The sequence below is a fragment of the Eublepharis macularius genome, chromosome 18 (assembly GCF_028583425.1).
Source record: "Eublepharis macularius isolate TG4126 chromosome 18, MPM_Emac_v1.0, whole genome shotgun sequence".
NCBI classification, from domain to species: domain Eukaryota; kingdom Metazoa; phylum Chordata; class Lepidosauria; order Squamata; family Eublepharidae; genus Eublepharis; species Eublepharis macularius.
In genome coordinates, this window is record NC_072807.1 from 26996098 (window position 1) to 27011284 (window position 15187).

Below are 15187 nucleotides of genomic sequence, written 5' to 3' on the forward strand. Positions count from 1 at the left end.
AGAGAGAATGGTTTGAACAAATATCGATAGTTACAACATCAAGAGGTCTTACTTACATCTGATTGCTATATGAAGGTCGGCCTTGTACCCAATCCTACAAGGAAAAAACTAAAGTTACATCTCTGAAGTCCACTGCCTAATTGCTGGGTTAGCAGTATAGTGCCATAGTTTTGCAGAAACTTTACAGGGTTGTGTTAAGGATTAAAATATGGTACCTATGGGCCCGCTGAGTGTTTTGAGAAAGGGGGTGGGGCCAGGTGGGCAAAGCATGGTTTCTGATTGGCTAGTGGAGTCTTGCTTGGCTGTGCAGATTTTTAAAAACATTGCTTGGGCAGAAACTGCTTCCACGGCACCAGGATCTTCACCATGTGACTGAAGGTAAGCTGTAGAAGCCATTTTATTATTTATTTATTAGATTTATAACCCGCTCTCTCCGCAAGCAAGCAGGTAACACCACATAATAAAACCACATAAAAACATAAAATGCAGTACAAGAAGGCAGCAACTCTACACAGCAGCCCATATTGCCAAATTTTGTGGCTGGCTCCCATTTCCTGCAGCTGTCATATTATTGCTGCACCCACCACAGTATGTCAGAATTCCAGATATGCCCACAGACTCAAAAAGGCTGTGGACCCTTGGAGTAAATCCTGGTGGGGGTTTTAGCTTTAAATTGTTTCCAACGTTGCTCTGCTGATCAAAAGAAATAATCCACAGCTGCTCACCCAAAGCAACTGAATGAAGAGACGAGGAAGTACATCAGCATAACCATTTCAGCAGTCTCGAGTAAGGGTGTGTGCTAACAATTCTTACAATTACAAGACCTGCTCTAAGCCATCACGTCACATGGCCTGCCCACCTAAATTGTTTTCTGATTGCAACGCAGAGGGAAACACGCAACCACAGGCTCAACACAGACTGCCTGTGCGGTAACCATAACACTATTCCATTAGCCTTCAAAACTGCAAAGAGAAGGTGCACAAACTGTTGCAGTCAGGGGTCATTTCGTAGAAAAAGAGTGGGAGGAACTCATTAGTATAACTCATTAGCATATGCCATGCCCCTTGACTTCACCAAGTGTGTCATTAGCATAACTCATTTGCATATGCTGCACCCCGACATCACCTATCCTGGCTGTTTTGGACCCAATCCTGACCATTCAGGGCCGAAATTGAGCCCGAAATGGCAAAAAGGGGCTGAAAATGGCCAGAAAGGGGCCTAAAATGGTCAGGATTGGGCCGCTGCTGAGTGGGAGAGTGATCCACCACCCGTCAGAGGCCTGATCCGGGCCATTTCGGCCCCAATCCGGCCAAAACAGGCCAAAAATAGCCGAGAGTCAAGTGGGTGGGGCCACCTGACATGTGACCTCTTTGGGGAACTTCCGGAACTGCGTTCCTGTGCGTTCCCCCTCAAAATGAGCCCTGGTTGCAGCGCAGAACCTCTCCTATATGTTGCAATTTGCTTAAGACCACACTGGATGTCACCCCTCTTATTAAGCAACGAGAGATGGAAAGATGCACCCAGCAAATATTAACTTGTCGCTCTGGAGACTGCCCTTGTTGCAGGACAATTTATTTGCACAGATGTCCAAGAAGCACTAGAGTATCCTTCCATCTATTCCTTCCTTTGAACCACTATGGTTTATCTTTACAGCTATTGGATTCCATCGTGAGCACTCAGGAAAAGCGTTCTGGAAGTACCGCACAACCCTTACCGTGAGCAGGGCTGCTTTGGAATCTACCTGAAGGGAATCTTCAACAACCGAAGTCCTTCTGCTCTTACTGTGCACTAGAAAATTGAATTCAGAATTAGGGTTGCCATGCAATTAAAGATGTAAAATGATGCACCTGCTTTTTAACTGATTGGGTTCATTTAAATAAATTTGCATGTTACCAGTGCTTCAGTATAAGGTATTGTTTTAAGGACAGAAGAGGATAGGATGTAGGAGGAAAACAGCAGTGTCTTAAGGAGGAAAAACATTTCAAGAAAGAAGATGGTTTTACCCATACTTTAAGAGTTTAAAAAAAAACAGCAATGATAAACGCACATGATTCAGAGGAGCTTGTATTTCTGCCTGAGAATTAATAATAATAATAATCACGTGCTTACATACTGCTTAGTGTCACACTCAGAGCGGTGAACAAAGTCAATGTTATTATTATTCCCACAATACAGATTGGGAGCAGGAGCTGAGAGAAGCGGCTTACCCAAGGCCACCTGAAGAATTAGCAGCAGTAGTGGGAGTTGAACCAGCAGAGTGCTGGCTCAGAGCCCAGCCACTTAACCACTATGCTACAACAGCTCTATTGTTGTGTAACAGAATCCAGATTACAAAATTCAGAGACTGAAAGTGAAGACAGCTTTTGCACATTACTTACTTTGCTCTGAACGGGCGGCTAGCAAGCTGCGATGATAGTCAGTAAAGCCTCCGCATGAGCTAACGTGTCGCAGGCTGCCTTCAGTGCCACTACTGCCCTGCACATGAAACCGACCAAAATGTTATCTGCCATTGCTCCATTTATACTACTCGAGAGAGACTCATTTTTGGAAGTGGCGTATCAAGACTGCCACCTATATTTGAGGAAACGGTGCATTAGAATCCGAAAAGTCATTGTTCTACCTGATGCCTTGTTGTTTCCACGCCTTCCAAAATCGCTTTTTTGAAGTCTTCCTGCTGCTCCTGTAAAAAGCAAGTGTAATCAAGGGCTTTTAAAAAAGCAAAACATTTTCTTTTCCCAAAAGTGAGAGACTCTAGATCCAGGTCCCCAATGTGGCACCTGCAGGAAGCGGCCAGGGCAAGGTGGACTTTTCATGGACTGCTAGAGATCAGATTGGCTGTGCAGATTAAAAGGTGTCCTATTAAACAGAGCTTCTGCTTGAAATGGTGAAGAGCTACTATTATGGTTATGTAGAACCTCACTTCTTGCCATTCTGTGGTCGGCTCTACCTCCTGCAGCAGCCATTCTGTGTTTGTGCCCTCCACCCTGTATCAGAATTTTAAAGGCGCCTGCAGGATCAAAAAGGCTGGGGTCCCCTGCCCTAGATGCTAGGAATGCCCTAGATTTCAAGCCAAAATGCTTGGAACTGGCATTTGAAGATTTGTAGCCCTGATCTAGAAACTTTGCACGTGTGCTTTATTGCACACTTGAGGCTCTTGCTTGAGCAAGGATCCTGCTCCCCTCACACACACTCGAATATCTGGGCAACTCTGCACATACATGTTGCGTATACAAGGCTATACTCGGTACTGTGGTATTCAGAAAAGCTCTACACTCAACTTCAGAGTGATCCACACTCAACTCCTCTCCACCCTGTAGCCTTCCGCTTTTTGTAGCTTTGGCTATAAATCTCTTTGCCAACTGAAGGCAACATTTCATGCACCTGACAGAAAAGGTTCTGGCTCTCAAAAGCTTATGCCACAAATAAATCTGTTAGTTTTTAGAGGTGCCACAAAGATTCTTCACTGTGTTGGCTATGGCAGACTAACACAACCACCTCTCTGGAACCTGCTTGTGACTCACCATGCAAGCTATGGCAGAAAGGCCTGATCTGCACATCCATATATAATTCATTAAAACCATGCACTACATCCGCTGAAAGTCCCAAGTCCTGACAAGTCTCTGAACTTCTTGAACTTGCAGCTCAAACTCATCGGCCCTGTGCTATTCAACACCTGCCATTACACAATAACTAACCTGCATAATATGTTGGCCACTGGGGTGTTGCCTGACACTCAGCACAACAAGAATGAGCCTGGAAAGAGCTTCAGGCTTGCTCTCACAAACCCCTCCCTGCAGCTCCGCCACAAGGAGGGAGCCTAGATGTGTGAGCAAGCAGCATGGTGATTGGTTTTTTGCCTGTTAAACTGTGCCCGTTAGTCAGTAACACATCTGTTTGTGCTGTTGCTCAACTTTTGAGATCAAATCATGATTGAGGGGGAACCACACCAAACATTTCCCACAGGCAATTTCCCTCTTACCTCAATTGTATCATTTTTTTCTTTGCTCTTAAGCTCGGTGTCTTTGAATCGCTGTAACTCCATGCTGTCTCTGTGACCTTTCGCACGTTACCATGTAAAAAAAAAACAATTTAGAGAGAAGTACCTAAATATATTTAATTCTCAATAAAATGCTGTTCAGATTTGAAAGAATAGAAAATTACTACAATGGGAATATATTTAGGGTCTATGAAGGTAAGATTAGATTTAGGAACTATTGCTTTTTCTACATAAACATATACACTGATGTCAAACAAAACCACCAATAAAAGAAAACTGATTCAGTGAAAAAATACTTCATGGCAGCAAGCTGTTTCTCAATATTCATTCAACTTTCAGCATGGATATTACAATTTTAACTAAATAACTAGCTAGTAGAAAAAGCATAGTTCGATATTAGAGAATTTTAAAATATAATCTTCACCCTTATATATGTGTAAAAGAACAACTGAATCACATGGGACATGGTGCCCTCTTTCGCTCTCTCTTACCAACCCACCACCAAATACATAATAAGCCTTAAGTTTATATTCAGAGACGTATGCAGCAGGGAACTGGGATTCTGCTGCTCTGCCCTGCTGAAACTCCCCGCTGCCACCACCTGGACCTGCCCCTATTTTTATTTATATGTTGGATGTTATATTTGTATCAGAGCATTGTACCCAAAGACTATCGACCCAGAGCATATAACCTAACTACCATATGACTGTGTGGTTGTGCAGGCCCCTATGCAAATGTCAAGTCCAATGTGCAAACTGTGAGTGGGGTGAACACGCCAAAGGAAATGTGCTGAGCCAGCACGATCTTCCACTGAGCGTAAATTCCAAATTTTGAAACACGCTACTCTTTCTTCTCCGCAGCCAACATATTATCAGGCCAAAGAGAAAGGATGAAGATTACATTATAAAACAAGAGATTGTATCCCAACACCAAATCATTTTTTCTGTGATAAGGTATCATCTATTCATCTCTCTGGTTAGTGATCTTGAATTCTTTGCTTTGAAAATTTACAAGCCAATTTACAATACTGTTGTTGCCGTTAATATTGTCAAAAATGGGGGAAGGGGAGAATACTAGTTGAAACCACAATATAAATATATGTGTAAATTGTCTGGATCATTTAACAGCAGCTAAAAGCCTGCTAAAGGCCAGTGCACAATGGGGAAGACAGGGATGGCTTGCAGGGAGTGCTCTTAGACCTGCCTAATATCCACGTGCTAAATATTACATCCACATGTAAGAGACCGAACAGGGGATGCATTTCCAAAACCAGTTTCTAAAGCAGGATTACAAACACTGATCCTGCAAATTTTATGGTTAATATCTCTTGTTCTTCAATAACCACGCCCGAAAAAAATATTAAGACAGATCGATAAAAGAAATTACACTTTAAATAAAGAAGAACACCGTTCACATAGTTTGAAGGAACTGAAGGGGTTAAAAAGCACCACAGTACCACAAGGCCACTCGTAACCAGAAATCCACCCAAGGTACCACACAAGTCTTGATAAATCAAACCTTGCAACTTAGATTTGATCCACCGTTTCTGGACTCGTGTAAAAGTGCTGGAACATAAATCTTGGTTTTTTCCTGTGGTTTCTCGAGTGCTGCAGGGTGGTCCTTCAACACTCAATGTCCCTTTCAGGCGTTTATTCATCCAGCTCCCATTCTCATTAGCAGATGACCACTGTAATTTATTTTTGACATTATTCTTCACCGTGTTGGAAGAGAGCTGGGGGTTCCAGTTGTCCATGCAGCCGTCCGCAACACCATCGCTTTCGTTGTCAACAAAAGCACCGTTAACGTATCCCTCTACTCCAGAGCAAGTTTGAGAGGTGGCAGCAAGACACACAGAGGGCAAAGCAGGACAACTACAGCAACCAACAGCAACGCTGGGATGTTCATGTTCTCGTTGGCTATACTTACCCACAAATGCACCAAATTCAACAGCATTTTCTGTGTCCACAGCCTTCTCTTCATCCTTTCCTGCAGTTTCTAACTGGCCTTTGCAACTGGGCTGAGAAGGCGTGCTAACAAAAAATTTAGCCGTCGGGGATGTTAGATGTGGCATGCTTTTTGAGGAATTGCCCGCCTTTCTACTTTTATTACTGCATTTCAATAAGTCTGTACCCTGTATTCTTTGACGAAGTTCTGGGGGAGAAAGAGCTCTAGGGATTAAGGCACTACCAGAGGAACCTGCCTCTGGAAAGTTCAATTCATTTCTGTTGGGGAGATCAGTCATCTTATGTCCAGAATCTCTTTCATCTTGCATAGAAATGTTGCACAGTACAGCGTTATTACTTTCAAGGCCTCCTTGGGGAAAAGAGGAACCAAATACATTGCCAATACTGTGCTTCCTCCATACGGAAGATCTTAGAGGACCTTCATCAATGAGGTTGTGTGCCAAATGTTTAGAAATACTCAGTTCCCGCGTAATTTCATTATGGACCTTGCTAGCTTCTGAAGCCTTCTGTGCTGTCAATGTTTTCAAAGTGTCCACCGTAAGCGCTGAAAGGTCCTGCAAGTGGCCGATTTGTGTATCTAAAGAGTGCAATGAACGTTTGATATAGTTGACTCGGTCACCGACTTCTTTGATTTGAATGCACATTTGCTCCACACTGGGGGGGAAAAAAGACACAGAACTTTTTTAGAAAAGGAGGAGTTAGGCAGGCTTTAACCATATGCCAGTCATTCCCAAATGGCATGTCACAAGAAGACTGCTACTAGGTCACAACTGGGAGCTTAAAACTCCCAATAATGGACAGCAGTGCCCACATTGGTATTTCCTTCCTTTGCTTTTGCCCTCTTCCAATCAGGCTTTGCATCAGATAGGAATGAATTTGCTCTCAATGCAGGACCTTTATCTTTAGAGGTTTGTTGTGCCACTGCACAAATCACTGCCTCGGAATGCCCACCTTTCCATCCTGAGGCATGCTCAGAATAGAAACTCTGGCAGAAACAAAAGCAGGGGCTCCTTTAAGGCTGTGTGGTCTTTCACCTCCATTCCAAAGTCTTAAGTGTTCCTTCCATTTTAATTATTGTCTGAGTTACCAGAAATTTGAAAAAATGTATTTAATGTTGCATACGTTTCAAGCTTTGAAACAGCTAATGGACTGCCTGCATTTCACCACTTTATGGCCTCACTGTTTATAAACATTATTTTGTACAAGACCAGACTAATAATAAAATGAAAAAGTAATGCATTAAAAACCCAGACTAAAGCAATAATCAATAAAACAGTTCAATAAAACTCCTCCCCAGATATTAAACCATTGTAATCTACTGTCAATGACATAGGAAAACTTTATGGATCTACTGAGATGGGCTTCCATCAATGAAGCTTATGCCACAAAAATAGTTTTCTATAAAAGGCACCACAAGGCTCTGTTTTTCATCAGTTACCTTAGCGACCTAAGTTACTCCTCTGGAATTAGACAATTTCAGTGGATTCTAGCACTCAAAAGCATGACTTCCAAACAGGCTACATTACTTCTTGAGATGGGCATGAACCGAAAAAAACCCCGAATCATGCAGTTCTTGGTTCATCAAATTTCACAAACCACGAACTTTCATGAACCTGCCCCTGGTTCGCAAACCTGCTTGTTTGGTTCGCAAAAACGTCACATCCGGGTCAGAAAATCATCACTTCCGGGTCAGCAGAAAGTCACTTCCAGGCCAGAAGAAAGTCACTTCCAGGTCAGCAGAAGGTCTGCAGGAAGTCCATCCCCTGTTGCCTAGGAAACTGATTGACTGGCACCAGGCTGTCTGCAGTCACGAACCAAATGAACCAGTCTAAAGTTCGTGGCGGTTTGTCAGAAATGGGATCTGATGAACCACGGTTCGCGAACCATGAACCAGCCTGGTTCATGCTTAATTTTGGTTCGTATTTCAGTTTGTGCCCATCCCTAATTACTACTCAATCAGTTCAATCCTATGTAGTTACCCTAGTCCAGTCTAAGTTCACTGATAACTAACCATATATATTTACATGTATCTGAGAACTACAACTGTGTTCACTTCAATAGCACTTGAATACCTGAAAAGAAATTAGTGCACTTTTTAAAAGGTAGCCATACCAAACAAGCGACAACATTCAAATGTTTATTCATTAAAGTTTTCTACCGTTCAGAAGTTACTCTAATTCTTTCTTCACTCCCAGAATGGAACTTGTCATCTTTTTCATTGAAATACATCTCCACACATAACTCTTCAAAATCATGTAGTTTCTTCTGATCTTCTTCGGTTAAAAACAGTTCTGGAGAACATGAGAAAGGAAAAAACAGTCTTAGGATTGGAACAAGCCAATGAGTACAGAAAAAAGCACATGACAAAGGAGTCAGCACTTTCATTGAAGTGGACTATCAAAACAGAATTAATCCAAACCTAAAAGTGAAATAAACAAAAAGGTAGCAACACTGACATTTACACATAAATTTATGTATTTTATTCATATCCAAAATGGCACCCACATAATGGTAAAAATAGAACTTATGTATTGACCATTTGCTGAACTTTACCAGTACCCAAACTCTACAACTTGAAGTCACCACCTCATTCCACCTAACATCATGAATGGCTCACATTATAATTAAGAAACTGGTCTAACAATACAGTTTCAACTAGGATGTGCGTCAGCAGAGTTCTTTAAGGAACTTAATCTTTTAGCTCATATCCCTACATCCTGTACCTTCAACTCACTCTGGCCAATTCATTAAAACAAAATAACTAATTTTGTTTAGTTTAATGAAGAAGTTCCATGTGCTAGTTCTGAAACAGCAGAAGACATCCCTAGAAGTGTGCACGAGGTCAGAATTCGAGACATAATTTGAAGTATGTTTCCTTTAATTCTTTAAAATTAGCTCCACACATTTGTTAACAAGACTGGATGTAACACAACCAGTTTCCTCATACACACATGCATCAATCCCTGCATCTGACATTCAAAAGGAGAACAAATGCTGCATGTTCTCTGCCATGTTCTTACTTGGTCCGTCTGAAGTTTTATCGGTCTTTCTTCGCTTGCATATGCAACAGAACAGGGAAGCCATGTGACTAAGAATGATAAGAGGTGGGGGCAGGACAGGTTTCTCATGATAAGCCATTATGAAATGATAACGCTGATATTTCCATACAATGTTGGAAATTGCTTTCACTTGCAAATATACATTGCTAAAGAAAAAACAAAAACAAAAAAGGGTAAATATTTTAGTAGGTAGGTAGGTAGGTAGAGTTTATTTATTGTCAATGGCCAAACGCCATTACAATCCAGACATATAAAACAGAGTCATATATACAAATCAGCAATTAAACGTATGTACAGATATCAATAGATTAAAATGATCTAAGCAGGAAATATTAATTAAGTAAAAGCATTACTATCACTGAAGACTGCTCAAGCCCGAATTTTCTTGGCTGCTAAAACGAAAAGATAGACTCTATAAGAAACAAATGAAACAGTATCTGACAGGAGAAAAAGCAGCTTTAGTATGCTACTCAAAGACACTTGCATTCAAATCTATACATTACTGGAAAACTGTACAACATCAAAACGTCAGTAGGAAATCTATCACAGGCTAGAACAAGTCACCAAGCTAGCTACCTTTTGAATATGAATATAGTCATAAAAGTGACATATATACATACTTGAAAAAGGCAATGAGGAGATTGACCATAATAATGTACTGGACAAAGAGATAGACTGATTGAAGAAACGGAGTGAGCCACGATCCCATCACACAGAGTTCTCTAACTGTAGAATCATTTGCACATACTTGGCCAATACAAAAGAGAAGAAATAATAAGGACATTTTATGGTTCTGTATAGCAAACATAAAACAAATCTCTTTCTAAATATCATCCACAATATATTGCTACTGGTAACTCTTCCACATATGCCCAGGTAGTAGTCACTGCGTAACCAGAATACTTGAAAACTAAAAAATGTGAAACAACGGCTAGGTAGTAAGCAGATAAATGTGGGCATTGGTGTTCAAGCAATATATCACCAAACTTAGCTAATAAAAAGTTAGCCTATACTGGTTAATTTTAAAAGCACATGTCTGGTTTGGTCTCAACAGAGGGTTTTTTTTTTACAACAACACATTTTGTATATAAAAGTATTTTTTAAAAGTATCATTTAAAAAAATAACCTGGTCCTAAGTTATTTACATGCACGACCAGTTAAAAATGAATCCATCAAACATACTGACTTCACCAACTTGTTCAACTTGTTCAACGAGGGGCAACCTGAGATGCAGAATGAATGGCGGAACTGTGGTGCAGCCATCAGAGTGTCAGAATAGGATCTGAGAGACCCGGGTTTGAATCCCCACTCTGCCAAGAAAGCTCACCAGGTGACCTTTACCAGTCACACACTCTCAGCCTAGCCTACCTCACAGCATTGTTGTGAGGACAAAATGGGGAGAGGAGAACAATGTCAGGCCCCTTTGGGTCCCCACAGGGAAGGAAGGCGGGGTATACATGGGAGTAAGTAAGCAAGTCTTATCATTTTGGAAGAAGCAATACTCCCTGCCTAACAAGAGGATCCCAAACACAAACAGGTGGCAAGTTTGCAGGCTGGGCCTGGAGGAATTCCTAGAAGCTCCTGATCTTTCAGGAGGCTGATTCCAGGAGAGTATAGGCTTGGTAATTCAGGACTACAATAAATGTTCCGAGAATGTGCTGGGCCAGCTGGCGCTCCCTAAGGATGCCATTCTCAGAAATTCCATGAGCGGTAGGAGAGATAAGACTTGCATTCGATGCAATAATGTTCAAAAGGATATTTATAGATGCCATGCTTGCTTGAGGATTGTATCCCAGATGCTAGAAGGAACTGCGGCAGCTCAGGAACACGTGCAGTCAAGCAGGCGGAATGCTGTATCCGTAACAAACCCAATGGGATGCTATACCCAACTTTTAAGGCTCATTCACCTAAACTGTTTGTGCGTGCGTGCATGTGTGGTTGTGAGTGTGTGTGTCTGCTACGCTGTAAAATTAGGGAACGCTTGTATGGTCACACCAGTTACAGCCTCCCTTCCCCTCAAGCTCCCTGCATTGCATCCCTTGGTGGCATCTCAAACAAGACAGACCTGAAAGTTGGAGATCTCCTCTTACCATCTATTTCATAGGCGTAGACTTCACCAAAGATCATCCAGTAGGGCTGAAACACGATATCTCTCGCTAGGCTCCAGGATGGATCTTCGTTGGGATACAGGATTGCCTTCCTGGGGACTCCAAAACTGAGCAGGACAAGTGCCATGATCACTACAATGTAAAACATGTTGGCCACCTATTAAAATACAGAGGCAGAGTCAAAGAAGCTGAAACGGCCTGTTAGAAGTCAAGAACACATTTCCTTAAAAAAAGTACTTCTCATTTTAATTGGTCGGCTGAAGCGATGTACTTATTCTTCTGGCATGAAATCCTTCATTATATTGGGATCGTGTGAATTCTACTCACTTTTACATGCATACAACACATTTACACAAGAACAGCAGCCCTTTGCAAACATTAGTCTGGGCTTTCACCAGCTTGCAGATGACTCTCACTGCGGTACATGCCCAGGTGATATCTAGGTTAGATTACTGCTGCCACTGAAAAGTGTTTTGGAAACTTTAACTGGGGCTGAACCCCGCGGCCAGGATGTTGACTGAAGCGGGTAGTAGGGAGCGTATCACTCAGTCTTGGCCCATCTACACTGGCTCACAATTATTTTCTGGGCCCAAGTCAAGGTGTTAAGTGTTGACCTTTCTAAAGGACCGTCTACTCTCATACAAACCTATCCAACTGTGAAACTCATCTTCCAAAACCTTCCTTTGGGTGCCCCTGCCTTCTAGCATTAGGTGGGTGGCAATGGCAGAGAGGGCCTTCTTGGTTGTGGCACCAAAAACTATGGAGCTCTCTCCCCAGAGATATTCATCTATCCTCTTCTGTCACCGTCTTCCACCAATGGGTGAAGACTTGTTTCGTCTGACATTCCCTCAATGACCCCTCCTTCCTGCCCTATTTTTAAAATATTGTTTTATGTGCCTGTAAATATGAGTGCCAGTTTTGTTTTTAATTGTTTTCATGATGTCTTGTTTTACCTGTTAGCGGTCTCAGTGACCCTGATTGGGCAGATGAGGCATACATATCTTGGAAATAAATTTGCAATGTACGCACATGGGAAACTATGACTGTCTTGCAACATCCCCCTCAGATGCCTCTGTATCATTCAACATGTTTGCATATTAGTCCCAGTCAATGCCGACCTGAATGCTGCAACACTGGAGTGCTCACACCATAGGCGGCCAATTCATGTACACAAGAGCTATGCAAATGGAATGGCCAACATGGGTCAGGCATATGCAAACCCAATCCCTATCATATATGATTCTCTCCCTCAACCTAACTTCCAAAGTTACACAATATGCATACTGCAATCATAAACAGTCATGCCCTGAGCCCACTGACTTGAGTCAATTTAGGAGGGTGTAAACTCTGCCTAGGGTTGCACTGGTAGCCTCATTCATATCTGTAGAATCCTCTTTCTAAACGTTTAACCTGGCTGCAACAGACATTTCGACAAGATAAATTTGCCTTTTGCTTTCACCCGTAGATCGGCTTCACGCAGCTGTAAAAACATAACCCTGCTGTAAACTTTTGCATTAAGAAGAAACACTGCAAGTATCTGAATCCAAGACTGAATCCAAGCTTACCATTTTCCCAATCATCATGACGTAAGGGCCAGCCTGTTGGTTGACAGCTAGGAAATCCAGCAACCTCACATACCAGAAGATTATATTCAGACAGTAAGTTATTCTTCCAGCAACAAAAACATGATTTAATGAATAAGTATTTTCATTAAAGTTCCCTTTTGCTCCAAATCTTAATGCAAAACCGATGAAAAAAGTGAGGATGGCTATTGTATCGCTGACGTTAAAGTAATCGTTGAACCACACTTTTATCTTCTGACTAATCTTCCCAGCCTCCGACATAAAGATCTGTTTAAAAAATAATGAGAAAGTGGGCACGGTCAATTTCATCTTATTTTAAGGGCCTTCAGTCACAGCACAATTACGTGGGTGCACAAACCATGTTTAACACAAATCAAAAGTGGATGTGAAGCTAGGGTCCGAAGTGGTTTATGCCAGTTACCAGACTGGCTTATCTTCAGCTCTGCTTACAGTTGTGACATGCTAATATGAAACTGTGGTTAAGGCAGCTAAGAGGGAAATCCTAAGCAGGTCTTCTCAGAATCACACTCAGGTCTATTCAATGGGGCTTACCCATGGGGAAAACGTTCTCAGGATTCTACTGTAAGAGAAGGGAGAGGGAAATCTGGGCAGAAGAACGGGTCCCTGAGGTGGGGTCTCATTTCACAAAGCACGTTTTCCAGGGAGATACATCTTCACTTGACCTCACAATCTCCCCCAAAATCACAAAAATGTTAAACCCCAAGTCCTAGCTTCACTCTGTGTCAGAACTAACCTCATTATTTTGTAACAGTTTAATAAACAACATTCGATTTATATACTGCCCTTCAGGGCAACTTAACACCACTCAGAGCTGTTTACAAAGTGTGTTATTATTATCCTCACCACAATCACCCTGTGAAGTGGGTGGGGCTGAGAGAGCTGTGACTGACTCAAGGTCACCCAGCTGGCTTCAAGCAGAGGAGTGGGGAATCAAACCCAGTTCTCCAGATTAGAGTCCTGCCACTCTTTACCACTACACCAAACTGGCTCTCACACTTTGCTTGTGGGAAACGGAAAGCCTATCCCATCCTCTGCTGTACTAAGACCTCAGAGATTGAAGTTTGGATCCCTGCTCTGCCATGGAAGCTTGCTGGGCAACCTTCGGCCAGCCACACTGTCTCAGCTTAGCCTACCTTGCAGGGCTGTTGCTGCACAGTTGGTTTCCCAATTAAAATAAGATTAGCAATGTACAAAACATCTGTGCAAGTAAACATCACATCCAAGTTCAGATGTCTGGCAAGCCAGGCAGCATCTGCTGCCTTGCTCCCCATAACATGTAGGTTGCTCTACAGTACATATTACTTAGTATCGGACAAAAATCTGACTTATGTGTTTCACCAAGCCATATAGCAAATACAGTGTGCCATTGAGCTGCAACCAACTCATGAGAATGCCATGAAGTTCCACCTCATGGAGTCTTCAAGGCAAGAGATGAACAGAGGTGATTTCCTATTGCATCGCTCTGTATAGCAGCCCCAGTGGTCGTTGATGGTCTCTCATCCAAGTATTGATCCTGCTTAGTTTCAGGCAAGTCTGGGCTATTAGGTCTGCAGCAAGTTATACAGAACACAAAATTACACAAAATGCCAACATACCTCACGAATCTTCTCAATAGCCAATGTGAAAATGTATGCGATAACAATCCATTCCTGAATGGAAGGCAGCTCTTCCATTTTCACAAGAACCACAAATGTATAAAGCATCAAAAACCCTAAGTAGGCCAACTATAAAGGAAAGCAAAACAGAGTGTAGTTAAAATGGCAAACCAATGGCACCTGTCACCCAACAGACTCACCAAAATTTATAATACCACAAAGAACTGTTGGTTCTGAGGCAAAGACAATGCTACATTCTTTCATCTGAGGTGAGAGAGTTCCTAAACTGTAAAGTTTAAAATCATTCGTACACTGGAACTGTTGTTAAATTACATCATATGTAATTAGCCTCCTATTTAAAAGTTGCTTCTATATGTAGTAACAACGGCTTGTTTTGTCTATGCTACACAGTGGAGGAAAAATTCCATCCCAAGTTTTTTTAAAAAAAGAGTGGTTAGAGAAATTAAATGACATTTTCCATAATCAAACGGATGGCTTATATAAAAAGAAAATCTATTAAAATATTGATATTAGGAGGTTTGGATAGAACCTCTAAAGATTCTAAGATAAATGCTACAGGGAGGATCTTTTTCCAAACCTCCCTTGAATTGGGACTTAGTATCCTCAATGGCAATTCTGCCTTGGGTGACCCACGAGATATTATATGACAAATGGTGAATCAAATGGACAATTAATTATAGTTTACACCAGGGGGCCCTAACACAGTTCCTGTGGGTACCATGCTGCCCACCAACACTATTCCTGGCACCAACCAAGCGTTTTTAGAAAGTGGGCATGGTCAGGTGGGGCTTTTGCTCCACTAGGCTTCTCTATTGGCTAATAGAGATCTGATTGGCTGT

The 15187-nt window shown here is 42.0% G+C and overlaps 1 protein-coding gene across 1 annotated transcript in view; it reads right to left on the reverse strand.

The window, feature by feature from the left end:
* The window catches only part of TRPM7 (transient receptor potential cation channel subfamily M member 7), a 67877-nt gene that overhangs the window by 8650 nt on the left and 44040 nt on the right, over positions 1 to 15187 (reverse strand). Inside the window, exons 20-31 of the mRNA XM_055002174.1 lie at positions 14328 to 14456; positions 12694 to 12978; positions 11111 to 11285; positions 9641 to 9767; positions 8982 to 9166; positions 8120 to 8252; positions 5924 to 6615; positions 3980 to 4056; positions 2621 to 2680; positions 2379 to 2475; positions 1715 to 1788; positions 57 to 94 (exon numbers count right to left, since the gene is read on the reverse strand). Of these exons, the coding sequence (XP_054858149.1) occupies positions 57 to 94; positions 1715 to 1788; positions 2379 to 2475; positions 2621 to 2680; positions 3980 to 4056; positions 5924 to 6615; positions 8120 to 8252; positions 8982 to 9166; positions 9641 to 9767; positions 11111 to 11285; positions 12694 to 12978; positions 14328 to 14456 (2072 nt within the window). The remainder of the gene's footprint in view (positions 1 to 56; positions 95 to 1714; positions 1789 to 2378; positions 2476 to 2620; positions 2681 to 3979; positions 4057 to 5923; positions 6616 to 8119; positions 8253 to 8981; positions 9167 to 9640; positions 9768 to 11110; positions 11286 to 12693; positions 12979 to 14327; positions 14457 to 15187) is intronic.